General features: G+C 40.1%; 1 protein-coding gene across 1 annotated transcript in view; it reads left to right on the forward strand.

Annotated features, from left to right (window-relative positions):
* LOC141904022 (sperm-tail PG-rich repeat-containing protein 2-like) overlaps window positions 1-10,153 on the forward strand; it is a 38,302-nt gene extending 28,149 nt beyond the window's left edge. The window contains exon 12 of the mRNA XM_074792461.1: window positions 9,815-10,153. Coding sequence (XP_074648562.1) covers window positions 9,815-9,949 — 135 coding nt within the window. The 3' untranslated portion in view covers window positions 9,950-10,153. The remainder of the gene's footprint in view (window positions 1-9,814) is intronic.
* The last annotated feature ends 7,530 nt before the right edge of the window (window positions 10,154-17,683 follow it).

The following is a 17,683-nucleotide window of genomic DNA, read 5'->3' on the forward strand; positions in this document are numbered from 1 at the left end:
TTTATAGATTCGCTATTTCGTAGCGAGTTTTTTCATCTCTCGACCGGCTGAGCACCATTCGCGACGACGAACTTCAGTTTCCGTAGTTAGTCGACTAGCGGACGGAGCTAATAATCGAATGCGGTTCAATCTCACGCGTTTCGCAACATCGGCCATCTTGGAACCAGTTCCGAAATACAGCGATCGCGCTCAGTTGCGTGGTGCAATATTTCCGGACTATAGTTCCGACTAACTGACGATCAGTTTTTACTTAGTTCGCGAATAGTCAACTGACTCCGATGACCGAAGTTCGCCCGGGTTGCCAAGCGGCTTTCTGGTTTTTCCTCTATCGATGATGAGAAAGGCTCGAGAAAAACCATCGACCAAGTCGGCCGAATTTTTAAACCGTCTCGACTGACATGACGATAAACCACTCGATCACTGCTATTCTTATCCGACGCGCAGCGACCTGCTCCCGCGTCAATTCGACTTTTGATATGAAAATTCGAAAAAAAAGAAATTACTTTCAATTAAAGCGACGCGATTTTGACGAGTGCATCCCTAGACGAATTTAATCAGTAGCGGAAATATTTCTATAGTTTACGTCGGGAAGAAACAACGACCCGTACATGTCACCATAGCGCGGTGCCTCCTCCCAACGAACGAACGCAGTCAATCAATTTTCCGTAATTATAGAAATAAATGAGATTCGATACGACGCGTTGTTGTTCGTTAACGGCTCCCGAGTTCGATAACTGCTTCAACAACCGCTAAATAAAGCAGCAACTAGTGGCACGACTGACGACGACGTGCGATTTCTAATAATAATGATATAAGAGAACGTGTTGATTTAATGCCGAAATTATGTTGATTTAGTGTCAATTTTGCTCATTTCTCTGTATTTTTCTGTAATTATTAAGTGATCGAATGCGTGGAATGTCATCAACGACAGATATATTCTCTATTATCTATGTTTTTCCGCGAGTGTCGTCGAGATATTTAGTCAACTACTTTCACTCTCTCTCTCTTCTCTTTCTGTCTTTCTCGCGCTCTCTTTCTCTCACTCTGAAATCTGAGTCATAGTTTTTGACATTGTTATCGATTAGTCTCTAAATTCTGTCAAGAGTTTGCGAAATTCCGTCGAAAGCGATATGAATTTCAATGTGTTTTCGAAAATAGCGAAAACATCGCTCTCAGCGGACGAGTGAATTCCGATCTGGTAAACGGTTGTCAAAGTCGGTGCAGGTGACCTCGAACTTTTCACGCTAATTTTCTATTCGTCTGAAACGTTTCCTTTCTGGAAAAATTGTTGCGCAACGATGAGTGAGAATTCGACTTTTAATCGTATTTCAACCAATCGAGTCAAATCTTACTGTTATTTGAAAGTGAAATTGGGCGTCAAATCATATGCCAACAACTCCTAAAGCTAGGGCCAGAGTCAAACTGGCAACTGGGTCCGGAGACAATTCTAATGGCCATCTTGATTGCTCCGTTCCAGAAGATGGAAGATTTCGCTGCCGTAAAGACGCAAGAATTGGCAAAACTTTCAAAGGCAGCAATCAAAAGTGAAAGCAATGTTTGACGTTTTTGGTGTGGCTAAAATTGACCCTGGCCCATTTCATGTGAAAATTTGTTGCCGGCTAAAAATGCTCGTGCGATCGCGGCTTACATCTGACTCCGGAGTCAAATCATGGACTCCGAGTGCGTGTACAGTCAATTCTATCCGTAGAACTCTACGATCTGATATATCGCCCTCTAAATAACGTCTTGATATCCGTACAGGCCGAGTATCATAGAATCGTGTAATCACATTTCCTATTTCATCTCGTTCTCGATCGGATGATAGATCAGTGACATGTCCAGTATTTCTGTGTTCGAGATGAAACGCTGATCAGTTTGTTTGTATACACTGTTTATCCAATCAGTATCCGGCGCGTATGACCAAATACGCTCGTTTCTGGTTTCCGCTACCGACTTCCCGGAGCCCGACGACGCACTTTCATCGATATCGGTATATGTTTTATTGAATCAATGATTAATATCATCTGCTCGTACTTAATGCCTTATATGGAATTATCTACCCGTGATTCTGTCGAGAGGATATTTATTTACCTCTAATGCGGCGGATGTCCATTTTCGATTCGAAACATAACGGCGAAAGAATTTTTTCGAGTTTTTCCGGCCGTGCACTAGGTTCAGCGAGGAAAGAAAACGTGGAAAGGCTTTTTCCATTTTTTCAAAATCAATCCCCAAACCATATTTTCAGGATATTTCACAGAAAAATGGAAATATAAGATCAGGGAAAAAATCTAAAAAAAAAAAAAAAACAGAAATCAGAGCATTTCCATGTGGGTCTTACAAAGCCTTAAAGGCTGCTAATGCAGGTATCTAATGAAAGAGAAATGAGAACTTTGTAATCTTCTGTCGGGTGATCACGTTCGGATGAGGATTTCGTTTGACCAATGACTTGATTGTTTAAGTAGTCGCGTTATACGATCAGGAAACTGATGTATCGAGCCAACAGTAGTAGATTGCTAAGTAAACGACTCTCGCAGTCGGTCGACTCCCGCGTTAGTCGATCAAACCGGTTATTTACCCCCATTCCACAATTCTCCCAATCATCTAATTCGGGATTGGGTATTGAAATTGTAGCCTGATTCAGTTACGCAGTCAATAGGGATTTAAACGATGTTCTTACCGAGTTCGTCGTTTCTCTCTGGCTCGAGACCGGACTTCTAATTAGCTGTACGGGTCGGTTATTAGAGTTTATTGTGCGACGTCAACCGGTCAGACTGGACATAATCGAATTGTGAGACTTGCCGCTAATGACATGTTTTAAGCCGTAATGACCCATATGGTTGTTCTCTTCGGACCATTTCAGCCTGATTTACTGTTTAATTCTTGACGACCTAAATGAAAACACTGTCATTAATCTAATATCTAGAAAGCCGCGATCACGCAGAGATGGTTTGGCCGGGGTCAGATTGGTCCAGATCAGACCGAGTCGGATTTAGCCCATGCCTAATTAGGGAGCGTGTTCACACGTAAACCATTAATCATCCACATTCACATGTAAACTATATTTTGGCCCGGGCCTAAAACATGGGTATGATCATGGCTTACATGGACTTCTCTCAGACTTTTCCGTACAATCCAGCTTTACAGAGCCATGTGGTATGATAAGAGTGAAAGGTACTCAGGCAGTGAAAGGAGAGGATTTGAGCCTTCAAAAGGTAGTAAAGGTGCTTGCCGAGACTGGTAATAATCTTTAGTTTTCTCGGGTCCCAGCGTTCTACAGTTGAATTCTACAGATCAATTGATAGATGTAGAATCTGTATGATCAGTAGATGTAAACAGATTTAGAGGTCTAGTTTCGATGTCCACTGTTGTTTACTGAAGAGACTGATGACATACGATTGAGCAACGATCAGTTCGAGTCTAATGTTCACTTTTTGACTCACTCTATCAATACACAGATGTTGTTCAGCTTCAAGACTTACATCCACGTTACTTTCCTGAGTCAGATTAACATTTTGCTGTCAGTCATTTTCAGGTACAGCAAAGGACGGAGCATGCATATCTTTGTAGTCTGTTATGATATGGGTCTAAGGATACTATAGCAAAGCCGCGATCACACAGAGACGATTTGATACAGATCAGGCTTGAGCCAAATTTGGCCCCTGTCTAATTAGATAGCGCGTGCCAACTGTAAACCACTCACTCAATACTAAACAGTGCTCTAACAAAGCGAAGTGGGTCATTTTCGGAACCAGTTGCAATTCAAACGCAATCATTTGTCCGGTGCTAAAATTTGGCTCAAGTCTGGTTGGTTGGAAATTTGGCACGGGCCATAAACGCTCGTGTGATTGCGGCTTCTGTGTTGTCAGAAATCGTGATGATACTCAATGGAACTGCAGTTCTCGTCGTCCGGTTCAAAGCTCGTGTAGAACTCGTCATTTTTTCTTCACCAACAAACGTGCGCGAAAGATGATTGAAGATAATCTATTAGCGACGCTGACAGTTTGACCAGTAGTTGTGTGACAACTATTAATTACTTCTCAATCATAAGTCATGCGCGGCTTTAGGGCTGCGACTTCTCGGATCTGACCGTCGATATCCGGCAGTGGTCAGCGCGCGCTGTACTAGTTGGACATTTTATTGACCTCGACTGTAATTGCTTGACCATGTTGCGCGCCGGTCTGCGTTAATGAGTTACATGCGCCGATGACTAATGTTATTATGGATGAAACAAAGCTGACCGCCAACGCTCGGTTAGTTACGGTTTATACTTCTCAATTCATTGAAGATTCATCGATTTCTGAAATCGATTGATCTTTACTTCTTACCGAGGAACGGATTGTCCGGATTTCAGTCGAGGATTCTATCGATTCTATTCTGTCTTCGGTTATGAGTCAAATCAACCCTTTTGTTTATCGCACGGAACGTTCTATTTCTTCCATATATCAGTATTTGGAAAACGTTTCTCAGGGAAAACTTTTCATTCGCTTTTCAGGATTGTATTAATTCAAAGCTTCCATCAGTTGTGAGTCAATCCAATCCTTTTGTTTAAAGGCGTATTGACCATTGACAAATCCCTTCAGTGTGATAAATTCTTATTCTTTAGTCTTTCTTCCACGAGAACATTGTTTAGATTCATTAAGGACTTTCTACTGGGCGTCTAGGGAAAGATAGATATGAAATCTGATCATAGCAAATATCCTTTTTTCCAAAATACTACAATAGAGACTACTAGGCCCAGTTGCAGTCATGACTTAAGTCCAAAAGGTTCATAAAATCTTATGACTGGTCTTAAGTCGTTAGATTGGCTTTAGAACTTAGTCAGTCAAAGACTGGTCCCAAATCTAAGTCTTGACTGCAACTGGCCCCTGTATAATGATGACTAAAGGTAGATTCAGTAGTATGATGCATGTAAATTCAGTAGTATGATTGCTATTTAATCATAGATATAGCTGTACTAAGATCTGGTCTGTCTGATTCTGATGTAAATGGCAATCGAACTGCTACTGAATGATATTATTCCTGCTGTGATCAATTCCAGTTTAGGTCTGTAACGACCATCAATGCGCGTGTTACGTCACAGTCGTAGTGTCCAGCTTATCGCTTCAATGACTCAGCAGATTTCAGCATCGCGCGCGCGCGGCCGCTGCAGCAGCAGCGAACTGATGAGAATCGACAACAAGTTTTAATCCGAGTCCATTATTACGATTCCCCGAACTACGGGTTTGAATGTCTCCAGCGCGAAGTGAATCAACACATTCTCTTTGTAAGCACCGGTCTCCGGGGACTCGGCGGTCGAGACTCGGCGAACATATGTAATCTGTGACTCCGACCAGTCATGGATCGATGCGGCGTTTGTTTCTCACAAGGATTACAGCTGACTCACTGAGCCGACGACCTCTCTACGGACCCTACTCGCTGCATGTCTTATTACTCGAGCTGTTAATTGATAATTGAAGACCTCGGTGAATTTTCAGGAAAGTGACCACACCCTTAAGTAGAGATAATAGAGATACGTTGCTTGACATCTAACTTTGGATTGTCATAAAACCTGTTGTCGAAACCTCGCACCCACCCCAGGACCCAGTTCCACAGTCGTGAGTTAAGATTTGACTCTGAGTTAACTCATTGAAAATGAACAAATTCTAACTCGGAGTTAACTATAACTCTTGACTGTGGAACTGGATCCAGTTTTTCAACAAAGAAAAAGTCTAAATCTTAAGCCCAATGCACATGACACAAGGAAACACCGAATCAAACTTTAGACCTCAGAAACATTGTTTCCCAAAAGCATGTTTCCTGTTTCTCGTAAATGCACACACCACTGGGAAAAACTCAGAAACATGTTTCTGTCTCCTAAATCCCTATTTCCCTGCGTAGTAAACGTTGGGCTCAGATTTAGACCTTTTCGTGCATCTCTATCCTTATGTGTGTAAGGGTGTGAGGTCACGTTCCTGAATATTCATCAACGATAAGTTGATAGTTGAAAAAAATCGGACAAATTGAAAATTAATCAAACTCTAACTCTAAAGAGTCAACTGTTGAAAGTTCAGGTCAGGTCAAGAATTCTTGTATATACAGTTTCATTTTAATTGACCGAACAATGATCAATTGATAAGAAAAGAAACACAATACATTACAGTTCTAAGGATCCAATTAATTATTTGTGACCGTTGTATCGAGCACCGCGTTGAACTTTGACAATCAGTTCAGTAACGGGGTAACTCGACAGCGACTAACAGTGCGTCGAATTTCATTCGTTTCACCGATGACTTTATCCCCGTTAAGCTCGCGACGTAGATTTTTCAGCGCGAACCAATAATGTCCACGGATTAACTTTCTCGGGACGGACGCCGTAGCGATCGCTGACCTACGACCTCGATCCAACAGTTTTATCGACACCTCTTAAGACGAGCGTCGCGCGTTAGTCTGAGTCAGTTCGACGACCGATGACGATAGTCTATTATTTTCGAAGAAATTCCGTGAAAACTTTTCGACGCCCGATAAATATTCAGTTATTCTGCGTGACCGAGTGTCGTTAATCACAGATGACCCGTCAACGCTTTGAAATACGCTGCATTTCTTAATCTTTTCGGATGTTCGTGAATAAATTTCAGATTATTTTTTTCCGTGGCATCCGGCGCATACTGACCATTCGGCATGGACCGGCCATCAGCGACCCTCGTAAACTATCTTCATGGATCAGACCCTGACTTTCTTTTCTTTCCAGTTCATCAAGTTCTTTTTATACTGACCACTCACTAGTTGTTGCATCTTACAACAGGAAAAGTGGCTTTGAATATGATGCGCAGTTTGTTCATTTCTAATTCTTTAGTCCTTCATGCATGCTTCACGAAACCTTTCAAGACAAAACTTACACCCTTGAGTAACTGTTGGTAATTCATCCCCATAGTTAAGTTAATACTAGGAGTCTTTTATCTCAATCACTGTAAAATAATATATAGATGTATACTTTAAAAAATCATATGAAAAACCAAATTAAATCATATTCCCAGCAGTCAATAGATATGTGTTGTTTGTTTAGACGGGGCAGTGTCGTGCGGCAATTCTTTACCAATTCTTGTCGATAGTACTTGAGCCAATGTTCAGATATGTTCTATTAGTCACTTCACTGTCTGATTTTATATCTCCCGAAATTGCTCATTTTATGCTCATTTCATCAATACACACAATGCTACACGAGTAAGTGTCCAATATTGTATCATATCTAGCTAATAAAGATTGCCCGCGCTTTAGTGCGAAATTAAGGCAAATTTAGTGCAAATTGTATTCTTCCAACTAGTTGATACTAAAGCTTGTTGCTTACTTCCCGGCCTTTTCATGGCTGGCCCGGTCAAAAAACCAGGTAATGCGTGCTAAAATGCAGGGGCAGATACAGGGTTAACTGTAGAGGGTAGCGCGCACAGGTGTGGTGGGCTTGTAAGGCACACAAAATCGAAACAAATCAATCAAATAAATGAGCCGGACAATTCCCCATTTAAAGATTTCAAAAAAGTGTGTCAGACTTAAAACAGTACGTAAGAGTAACATGGATCTGTTGACCACAGTAAACGCTAATCACGCGTACTTAACACGGCATTGTTTTTATAGGCTATCGATAATTGCCATCTGATCATTCGTTGTTTAGATTATTTAACAGCGAAGATTATCCAACGCTCATCCAGTAATAATGAACGTTTAGCTCATGAAGTCGTGCGCCGCGGCATTCAACTCATCTCCGTTTCTGTTTACTCGAATAACAAACCCTGCTCCGATTCGTCCGATTCATCCGATTCATCCGAGAGAGAGTCATCCGCTTTATGTTTGTCTAAATAATTATCATTGTCATCGACGTAAATGTCAGGTTTTTTTCCCGACGTTTCGACAATGTTGTGACCGCTCTGTCAGGTTCCAGCCATCTGTGGAGGCATATTTTGATTTCTTTTTGTATCGCGACCTCGTCTATTGGCGTGAATTTTTATTCGGGACCAAAAATAGTTTGTTTGAATTAGAAATTTTTCTAGTTCAGGATGCAGTGTTAACATAGGAAATGTTGAAGAGTGTATTCTTATGATCTGAGTTGAATGGTTCTGGGTTTGCCATCTACCCCGCAAATTTAAGCCATTTTTCGTCATATCGATAATGAATGGACCTATGTTTCATGTCCCTGAATGGTTTATTTCTTCTCATTTGCTAATCATGTCCTTGAAAATTGGCCATCATTCTGAATTGTCTTGATCAGTCATTGCTCTGTTACTACTAATGATTAGACTACTGACTACTATTACTATTTGATAGTGTTCTTTTAAGATCTCAACTATTCCCAAAGTACTCTAAAAATCAGAATAGCTTCCTAATATCAAAATCCAAATTGTAGCATGTGTGAATTGCAACTGGTTCTGGAAGTGACTCACTTCGCTTTGTTTAAGCATTGTTTAGTATCGAGTGAGTGGTTTACGAGTGCATGTGCTCCGGGCCAGTTTGGCCTGGGAAAAGTTTTATCCATGTATGCTACAGCAAACAGCCCCCATAGGACATGTTTCGAGTTGGACAGAAACTGGCTTCATTGTCGCGATATAATGAGATGAGTTAATACTAAATCAGGTCGTTTATTTGTCAACGAATACCATGATTTCATCGGCAATAAGCTACAGAGCTGTCACCATACCAACACAACGCGACTGATTGTTTCTACTGATAAAACTGACTCGGACAAATTGTAACTGTATCTTCTTCACTTCATTAGTCCGGAAAGGATGGTGTAATTTGTGGACTGATCGCGGCCGGAGATAAACCGAGAATCCTAGCAATCAACTCTCTCCGGTTTGTGATTCAGCTTTTCGATCTGTTGAAAACTGCACCGTTCATCCAGCTCTCCGTCTCTCCCTCCCTCGCTCGCTGCTGCTGCTGCTGCTGATTCAACACTTGTTGTTTCTGAGGATCGTGAGTCGTTAATTTGCATTTAACGACTCATTCACCCCTGCGCGCGCGATACGACGTGCTGCTACCCGTATTCGAATTAGTCGGTTATAAACCCTCGATTCACAATCCGCGTCAAAGTCAAACAGATTAAACTCGACAATCGAAATCGCGATCGAATCCCGAATCCCGAATAGTTGATTTTGATTTTCAGTTTTTAATTAAGTTCAATACGATTCGGAAATCCGCGAAATGACTAATAGAATAGACGACCTTAAACTGAATCAATCATTCTAAACAGTTTCAATGATAAACTCAGATTACGTATGAATTCCGCAAATCGTCCTCGTCGTTTGGGAAGATTTTCAGACGGAAATCTTTTAAAATTCAGATCTTTCAGTTTTGAAATGTTTCAATTTCAACGGATTAAAAGACAACTCATCGTTTTGCTCGGTTCGAATGAATTACTCCGAAACGGGGTTAAGTCGTAAGTGGGGTTATTTTAGATGAGCATTAAGTGGGTGGTAAGGGCATGCAGCACCAACTTAACCTAGGCTATGGACTATCAGTTATAATGAACAAATTATCTGGTCCCATGAAGTTCACTGTAACCAGGTTCCACTATATATATATATATATATTATGTTAAGTGCAGGTGACTGTATGGTTGCCATATTGGTTTTTTGTCATTCAGCATGTAGATTTAACAAAATGTTTTTCTTTCTCCATTTCGGTCAATCTATATATATATATATATATATATATATATATATATATATATATATATATATATATATATATACATCATGTTATATACAGATGACTGTATGGTTGCCATCTTGATTTTTTGGTAATTTTTTTGTACATTTCATAAGTTGCCTGTATTTCTCCATTTCAGTTTTCGCCGCTCATTCAAGATACGGTTCTACGAGGCACATTCAACGCTACGTTGAATAACCCGATCGTTCCCGTCATGGATACCGTTCGGTCGGCTCCGTCGACGAGCAAACAACAATTCTTACTCGGAGTTTAATCCCGCCGTCGAATCGACGCGCGCGCGCGCGTTTTTATCAAAATTTTATTTTATATTTTTTGTTACTCATAAAACAACTGCAAAACTCTGTGATAATCATGTGATACTTTTGTTTTCAAAATCATTCGAAGAAAAAAACCAGTTGTCTACAAATCAATTATGTCATATTTATGGAAAATATAAATGATAGTTGTATGGTTGCCATATTGGTTTTTTGTAGTCGCGTATATTTTACTTACAGATTTTGTTTCACTTTTTTGCTCTGAAAAAAAAAACCATGAATGGTTATACTATTGACATCGAGAGTATTATTTATATGGATGATACTTCGAATGAGAGCCTCAACCATTTCGGGCTGAAACGGTGAATATCGGTAGCGCTGTATTTTCTCAACGACCATTGTTATGTCATTTCGAGTGGGCAGTTTTACTATTCCCTACTCATCAAACGCTACTCAACGACTCAAATACGAATTGTTCGTAAAAAAAGCAATTGATTTTACAATGTTAAATGTACTGAATAATACATAGTAACGTAATGTAGAACCATCATGGCGTCTGTGAAGTAGAGTTTATCATTTTCCATCTATTCTTGATTATGCTTTTGCCTATTTCTGTTTTGCTACTATGTATTACTGATTCTCGATATAAGTTGATAGTTATTTTATGATACTTTCGTGCAGTAATTTAAACTCCATTCAATTCATATATGGGTTTATGAAACTGATTATAACGACAAGAATCACTTTCAGCTTGTAAAACTGGGCTCAATTAAACCAACTAAGAATTGGTTCTTTCACACGTAGCTTACAGTGATTTGAACTCCAATCCTTACATGAATCTATGAAACTGGTTATAACAACAAGAATCACTTTCAGCTTGTAAAACTGGGCTCAATTAAACCAACTAAGAATTGGTTCTTTCACACGTAGCTTACAGTGATTTGAACTCCAATCCTTACATGAATCTATGAAACTGGTTATAACAACAAGAATCACTTTGAGCTTTTAAAACTGGGCTTAATCTCAAATTAAAACAACTAACTATTGATTCTGTCAAACTTAGCTTATGGTGATTCAAACTTCATTCAAGAAACTGGTTATCGCAACTTATGAAATTGTAAACTGGGGCTAACTCGTAAATTGAAACAGTCCTTCTTAAGTTTGAGTAATCTAATTATACTAAAAGCTAGGAATAACTCTGTGAAACTGGTTACTAAGCCTATCTGACTTGTTGCATGTGACCCTACTGAACGACCTTCACCTTCGCTTGTCCGAATCATAAGAAACTAAGGCTATAATTCTTTTTATTTCGCTCGAATCCCCGAGTGTCGTCTTCTGTCAGACGGGACCCAAACTCTGTCAGTCGGGGCTTGTGTAGTTTCCGTACTCTCTATCGGCAGTTCGTTCTCTTGCGGATTAGTGATGGCAGATTATTTGTCTTTGCTGTCTATATCAGCGATCTCACTTGTCAATCAGTTATTTCCGTACTGAAGTTTGTTTGATTAGTAAGATGCGAACGGTTGTCATTCTGAATTCATTGGAAAATTTCTAGCTTGATATCTGACGAGAAACGAGTGAATCATTTTTGTACCGGGTTTTAGGAAATGGAAATGTAGATCGATATTCGGGTATCATTTACCTGGAACGTTTATCAAGTGCCCCTGGATAAAATCTAGTAGTAACATAGTTTTCAGTGAATACTATCGAAACCAACCGTGGTCGGGGATTGAAGCGAAGAGGTCACCACGCGGAAACAAGTATAGAGATAATTAACAATTATCCGAGCGATTCCTCTGCTGTAAATCTTCACATTTATCTAAATTAGAAAATATTAACTCCTCCCGAATGAGCGCATGATAACTTGTTGCTTCTGCGCGTTGAAATCCTCGGGGAGCGTCTTAAAAATGCCGTTCTCGGTCGCGATGCGTCGAATCTTTTCTGATCTAATCGAGGTCGTGTTTGCGCGTGGCACTTGTTGATCGGTTGGATGGTAGCCGAGGGAGTTGTCCATCCGTCGCTAGTCGCTCGGTACGTTGATCTATGTCGGTTAGAAAACGCGCGTGGAAATTTGCTACGATATCGGGCGCGGTATTAGTCATCAATCGTCGGTCCCTCGACGGAATAAATGGCAGAAATTCAGTCTTGTTCATGTTCGTGCAATATTAATCACCGGTCGTCGGTCACAACAACATTCCGTCTTTTTACTGAAACACACGATGAAAACTTTCCACAGAAATACTACTTCTGTGACTATTACTTGAACATGTTGGACTGGCGTATTCACAGGGTTCTGGTGTCGAACAAACGTCCGCCCTGATGTTTGCCTAAAGAAAATTTGAGCATTGATTTAAGATTCAAAAAAATTCTTTTAATGGCCCTTTTTTCGAGTTCAAAATACCTTTCAAACTTACCTAATTTTACGAGGCAAAATTGCAGGAAAACGAAGCAAAACTTGCTTCACCCCAATATGCCAAAGGCTGTAAAATTGCTCCTTTCTGTGTCGAATTTTTCCAAAAGAAATTTGGAAGGAGGGGACTAAACTCTGACTAAAACTATATGCACCTTTGGTGAGTGTACCTTACAAAGGTCCACTTTCGTGAAAATTGCTCCCTGTGTCGAACGGCTTCCGACAAGCTCACAACACTTACTGCTAGTTAGATTATTTCATTGATTCATTTTCATATCGTCGCCATTGTCATTATATATACGTAGTTATACATTTCATTATGGATTATGTGATTCTAACGAGTGTTTGGGAATGAAACCATGATGATAACGTTGTTAATGAGAATGTTTGATTTGTAAATATCTTAGTATTTAGAAACCAACGTGTTATAATGTTGAAATATACTCTAGGGGGAATTGGTCTTTCCTTCCAGGTTGTCAACTCACCGATGACCACTCTACTGGGGCTAGTTGCTCAAAAGTTGGTTAAAGTTAACCGGCGGATAAATGAATTTTAATTGTCGCTATGTCAACTATCCACTGGTTAGCTCTGACCAAGGAAGTGTCTCATTACACTTCCCTGCTCTGACCAACTTATGAGCAACTGTAGCCCCTGGATTTTATATCAACTGCTGATTGCATGTTAATGACAGTAATGACATGTTTTAAAGAAATAGTAGTAATTTTTTCATGAAATTTAGTCATCGAAATAGAATACTGCTGAGAACTGTGTTATACACTAGAATAGTCGTGATATACTAACTAGGTATTTCACTTAAAAAACTGTTCCGTCCACGGAATCGCTTAGTATTTTCGAAATAAACATGCGTGATCGAAAATCCATAAAAGAGATAACAAACTAAACCTCATTTTCTAAACAAGGTGTCACGAATCACGATTTATTCATTTGATTCACTTGTATATATTTTTCGATCTGACGAATGGATATGATCCCGAAAACGTTCGTGTCGATAAACTGTTTTTACTCATTTGAAAATCACGTTTATTTTGTTATCGCTTTTATGGATTTTCAGTTTCCCGAACTCTCTATCTAAGATAAACGTGTAATGCTATAGAATCAAATCGTCTGTGATTTATTTTGCAAACATTACGTTATGTTTGTTGATATATATATATATGTGTATATTTTAACAGAAATATATGTTGTGTTCAGTGAAAACGTTTGTGTTCTGTCTCTATTTAGCTGCGACCTGGCTATCATCATCATAATCCCTATTGAATATGAATATAATGATCTTTATGAAACTATTACACTCTTTTCTGGGATTGTTAACAATGGCCCGCATTGTTTCCGCCGATCGGCTCTCCAGCTGTAACCAGCTGAATCTGAATTTGACTATAGAATCGGTTGTCATTCCGATATCATGGGCACGCGAAAGGAGGGTGGAAGACTGGAGAACCTGGTCGTGTGGCAATGATTAGCCGATAACTCCGATGCGAGCTATTGTAATTAACGGTGTTGTGTGAAGTTTGGTATAATTATGTTGTGTGCGTCAGGTTGACCAGACAGCTTCTTGCAAAACCGTATCAAAAGTTTTGTGTTGGTCGAACTGTCGTGGGTGGCAACTGAGCATTTCATCCTTCATTCTCGTAGCGAAGTGAGTTAGGGCGAGAAGTTGTCGAAATTTGGTCCGGGCTTTTCTTATTTTCTCATAAGGTAAGAAAACTTTCACTAAACTTTTGGATATATATGTTGATTTTCGACGAATCAGTAAAAAGTTTTTTGAATAGTTGCCTAGGCTCGAGGATGTATCGATTTAAAAAAGAGCCTTACGTTTACAGATAGCTTGGCATTTAATCGGGTTTTGATGGGATTTATTTATTTGGTTGCGCAACTTTTCCCAGCCGTCGGTAAATACACATATACACGAAGTCTCGATGTGGGATACTGCTTCGCTCAAATATTTTTGTTACACCCTTGTTGCGCACTTAGATCATTTGCTAAAATAACAGTTTATACTATGCGGGGAAAACGTTTAAAAACACGCCTTTTGAGTGGAAGCCATCAGACGCATCGTTTAAAAAATCTTCAATTGCTCAGGCTATGACGAATCTTCGCCGAGCCTGTTCCGTGGACCTGTCATTCCGAGGTCCCGGTCTATAGCTAGGTTATGTTAGGGTTTCATCGCTTGTAGAACTGCTTGGTATTGATTTTTTTAATGTTTTAAAACGCAGGCTCCGTTGGAAAAAGAAAAGAAAACAAACCTACTGAGCTCGAGTCGAGGTTAAACAAATTGTTTACCAGTTTAAACCCATTCAGTGTGAGAAGATTGTCTGTTTTATTTGCGTAACTGTTTACAACCCTCAGTTACAGTAATAGAATGAGAATACTGCGAGAGTAGTATATCAACATGTTCTTTTACGAAACGATACCACCCAGTCTGCGTCTTTTTTTTTATTGTACTCGGGATTCGAACCCATTAAGTAGAAAACCGTTGGGTTCGAATCCAGCCCCGTCCTGGACCACGTCGGTAGATATAAACTGGTTAAGCTAAGACTCGACTCCATTTCATAGCAATTCCTCAGCTTTGCGACTGAGGGCGCTTTTCTAATTATTTCTTGTATAAGTTCTTGTTTTTTGTTTATGCTACTATGTATTATGTATTCTCTATTTAATGTCATTCTTTAATGTTTTGTCCTGTAAATTTATTGCATGTCTTATCCTATGTATAAATGTTATATACGGCGCAATAAATATAAGTTCAAGTTCAAGTTCAAGTTCAAGGTAGATATATAGACTGGTTGCCGGTCTCACATTGCGAATCACCCTCGCCTGCCATGGGTCTGGTGTCGCTTCCCGTACTCGCGGAACGCTCAGAATGCACCTAAGCATCCAATTCTTCGAAATTTCTGGGCGCCCATACCCTAGCTTTTTGTGTTGCGGGCTACAAACGCATGTAGTGACTCAATATTTCATACCATATTAGAATATTGGGTCACCAAGCGCGTTCGTGGTTCCACCTTTTCCTAAAGGCTATAGATCCGCCCCTGGGTTGTCTATATATTGAATACCTTGTTTCCTGATGTTCTTTCTATTATGTATATTTCTAGGTTACGAATAACAGACCGGTAATATCACACAGAATTCGAAGGTACGTATGAATGAATGGAAAAGGGTATTGCGCAATGACACGTGCGCGTGTGAAAGAATATTGATGTGTCGAATGTGCGTAAAGCGGGGAATGGAAGATGTCATAAATAGAAGTGAAATAACCTCATAAAACACGGAAGATGTCGATTTTCAATGGTTGATATCTCAGGTTGACTTCGCGCTGGTTCTTTAATGCGTTTTGTCATCGACGGACGTCGTTCCAGCACGGCGTGTGCCACTATTCCCGGCGTCATCGATTCCCGCCAACGGCTCACTATACGTCATCTTTTGTTCTTTTTTGAAGTCTTGTCGAGGTTTGTCCAGTGGATTTTATGACAAGACGCACGATATGTATGGCGTTTTCTAAATAATAGCATTATCGGATTTCCCAGCGAGTCGAAACGCTTTCATCTTCTCTGAACCACCACGAGGAAAGGTCTTTCTTGCTGCTCCAACTGGAATTATAAAATAGCGGGCTCCATTTGACGCAGCGGAATTAAAGGATTCTGGCTGCATTAACCGTTGAATTGGTCGATTTTACGACGACAGCTGAGGTAGAACCCGTCGTATTCATTATAGCCTGGTTCAGCTTTCGACGGTCTTTGATACCGTGAGATTTGGTGCCCGAAATGACAGGTGACAGGGCAGCCGGTCGCGCATTGATCTGTACTGTTTAGTCACCACGCTAGAAGACATACCCCCTGAGAGCCGCCACTAATGGCGTACCCGACCTGGTCCACACTAGAGTCACTTTTAGTAAATATTTGGCCGTGTTTATCTTCGACGCATTTCCCAGCTGAAAATTGAAAGGAACTGCGTAAATCTACGCTCACTTCGGAGCGACGAACAAAGGGAGGACTTCGAACGAGCGCTTCCAGGACTTATCGAGGCTCGGGACGGAGGCTGAGATTCTGGAAGAATCGGTCGCGCGACTTGGACTCATTAGTTATCGAACTGTGGCTGATCGATGTAACGGTTTGAGCATGCAACAGTTACTCACACGACAGTAGAGCTGTGTGGTGTGTGTGATGTGTGCGCGGGGAGGATTTTCTCTGTCTAGAAATCATCACACTGCGTGTCTCCACGAGTCGTCTGTCTATACTCACTCGCATCTCACGACGACAATAGTCAAGAGTGCTTGACAGGATTTCTACAACTTCTCGACATTTCCGGATTCTATTTTGTTTGTTTGCGCGTATCAGGTAACATTCTTTCATTCATATCGCCTATCAATTTTATACCTTGATTTTGCATTGCACGACCTTGCGCAAGTAGCTTTTCTATTTTAATTTCTCGAAAGTTATCACGTTTAATTTCTCATAACTGAGTCAGATGTCTTATAACTGATGTGTTCGCTTAAACTTTGTGCTAAGGCGCAAAAGACATCTTGCAATTTGAAAATCGTGGCTGGCATCATCGCGGTGTTTGTCCCAGGTGCGCACCGATAACTACTTTCACTGTTCGCGACGCTGTCGTCGAGTCCCCGACGGCAAAATAAACAATCTAATGAAATTACGGTAAAATGAACACTGGATTAATCATAATAGATGCGTTAACTGCAGGTCGCTTACGGGTATAGTATGCGCTTTGTTATACCTGCTAGAAAGGGCACGACCTTCCCTTCAAACATGCACCGATGTTATCATAAGTAAAACTGATATCCGAGATATTGTTATTTTTTTCCGATATTATTAGCAAGTGGTGATATATGCAGAGCTTTGCAAATTTTATACAGTTTTTTTGACGCCGTAAAAAACCGTTACAATAATATTTATATACAATGATAGCCAGTATGCGTCATTTGAGGGGTTCTGCGGGAGTCGATGTGTACTACGTCATCAATAGGGTTTCGAAATATCAATTACGATTATGAATTTTGAGGTTTATTGTAATTAAGTATATTCCGTTACTCTTATTTTATGTTTGATAAATTTTGATAATCATTTTTGAGAGGATGTGCACCATCTCATCAATATATCTTAATTGACTGGTTGCCGGTCAATTATATTATCGATATATTCTCATCCAAAATAACTTAATTGATACATAAAACTATATGATTTATATCATATCATTAATTCTCGACGAGATTAAGCAATGTACGTATGTGCTATTTTTAAAGGTGTCGATAAACTTTCAAGTAGGTTTTCTTGTTGAAATTTGGCTATCGACGAAA

Source organism: Tubulanus polymorphus, chromosome 4 (genome assembly GCF_964204645.1).
Source record: "Tubulanus polymorphus chromosome 4, tnTubPoly1.2, whole genome shotgun sequence".
Taxonomy (NCBI): Eukaryota; Metazoa; Nemertea; class Palaeonemertea; order Tubulaniformes; family Tubulanidae; genus Tubulanus; species Tubulanus polymorphus.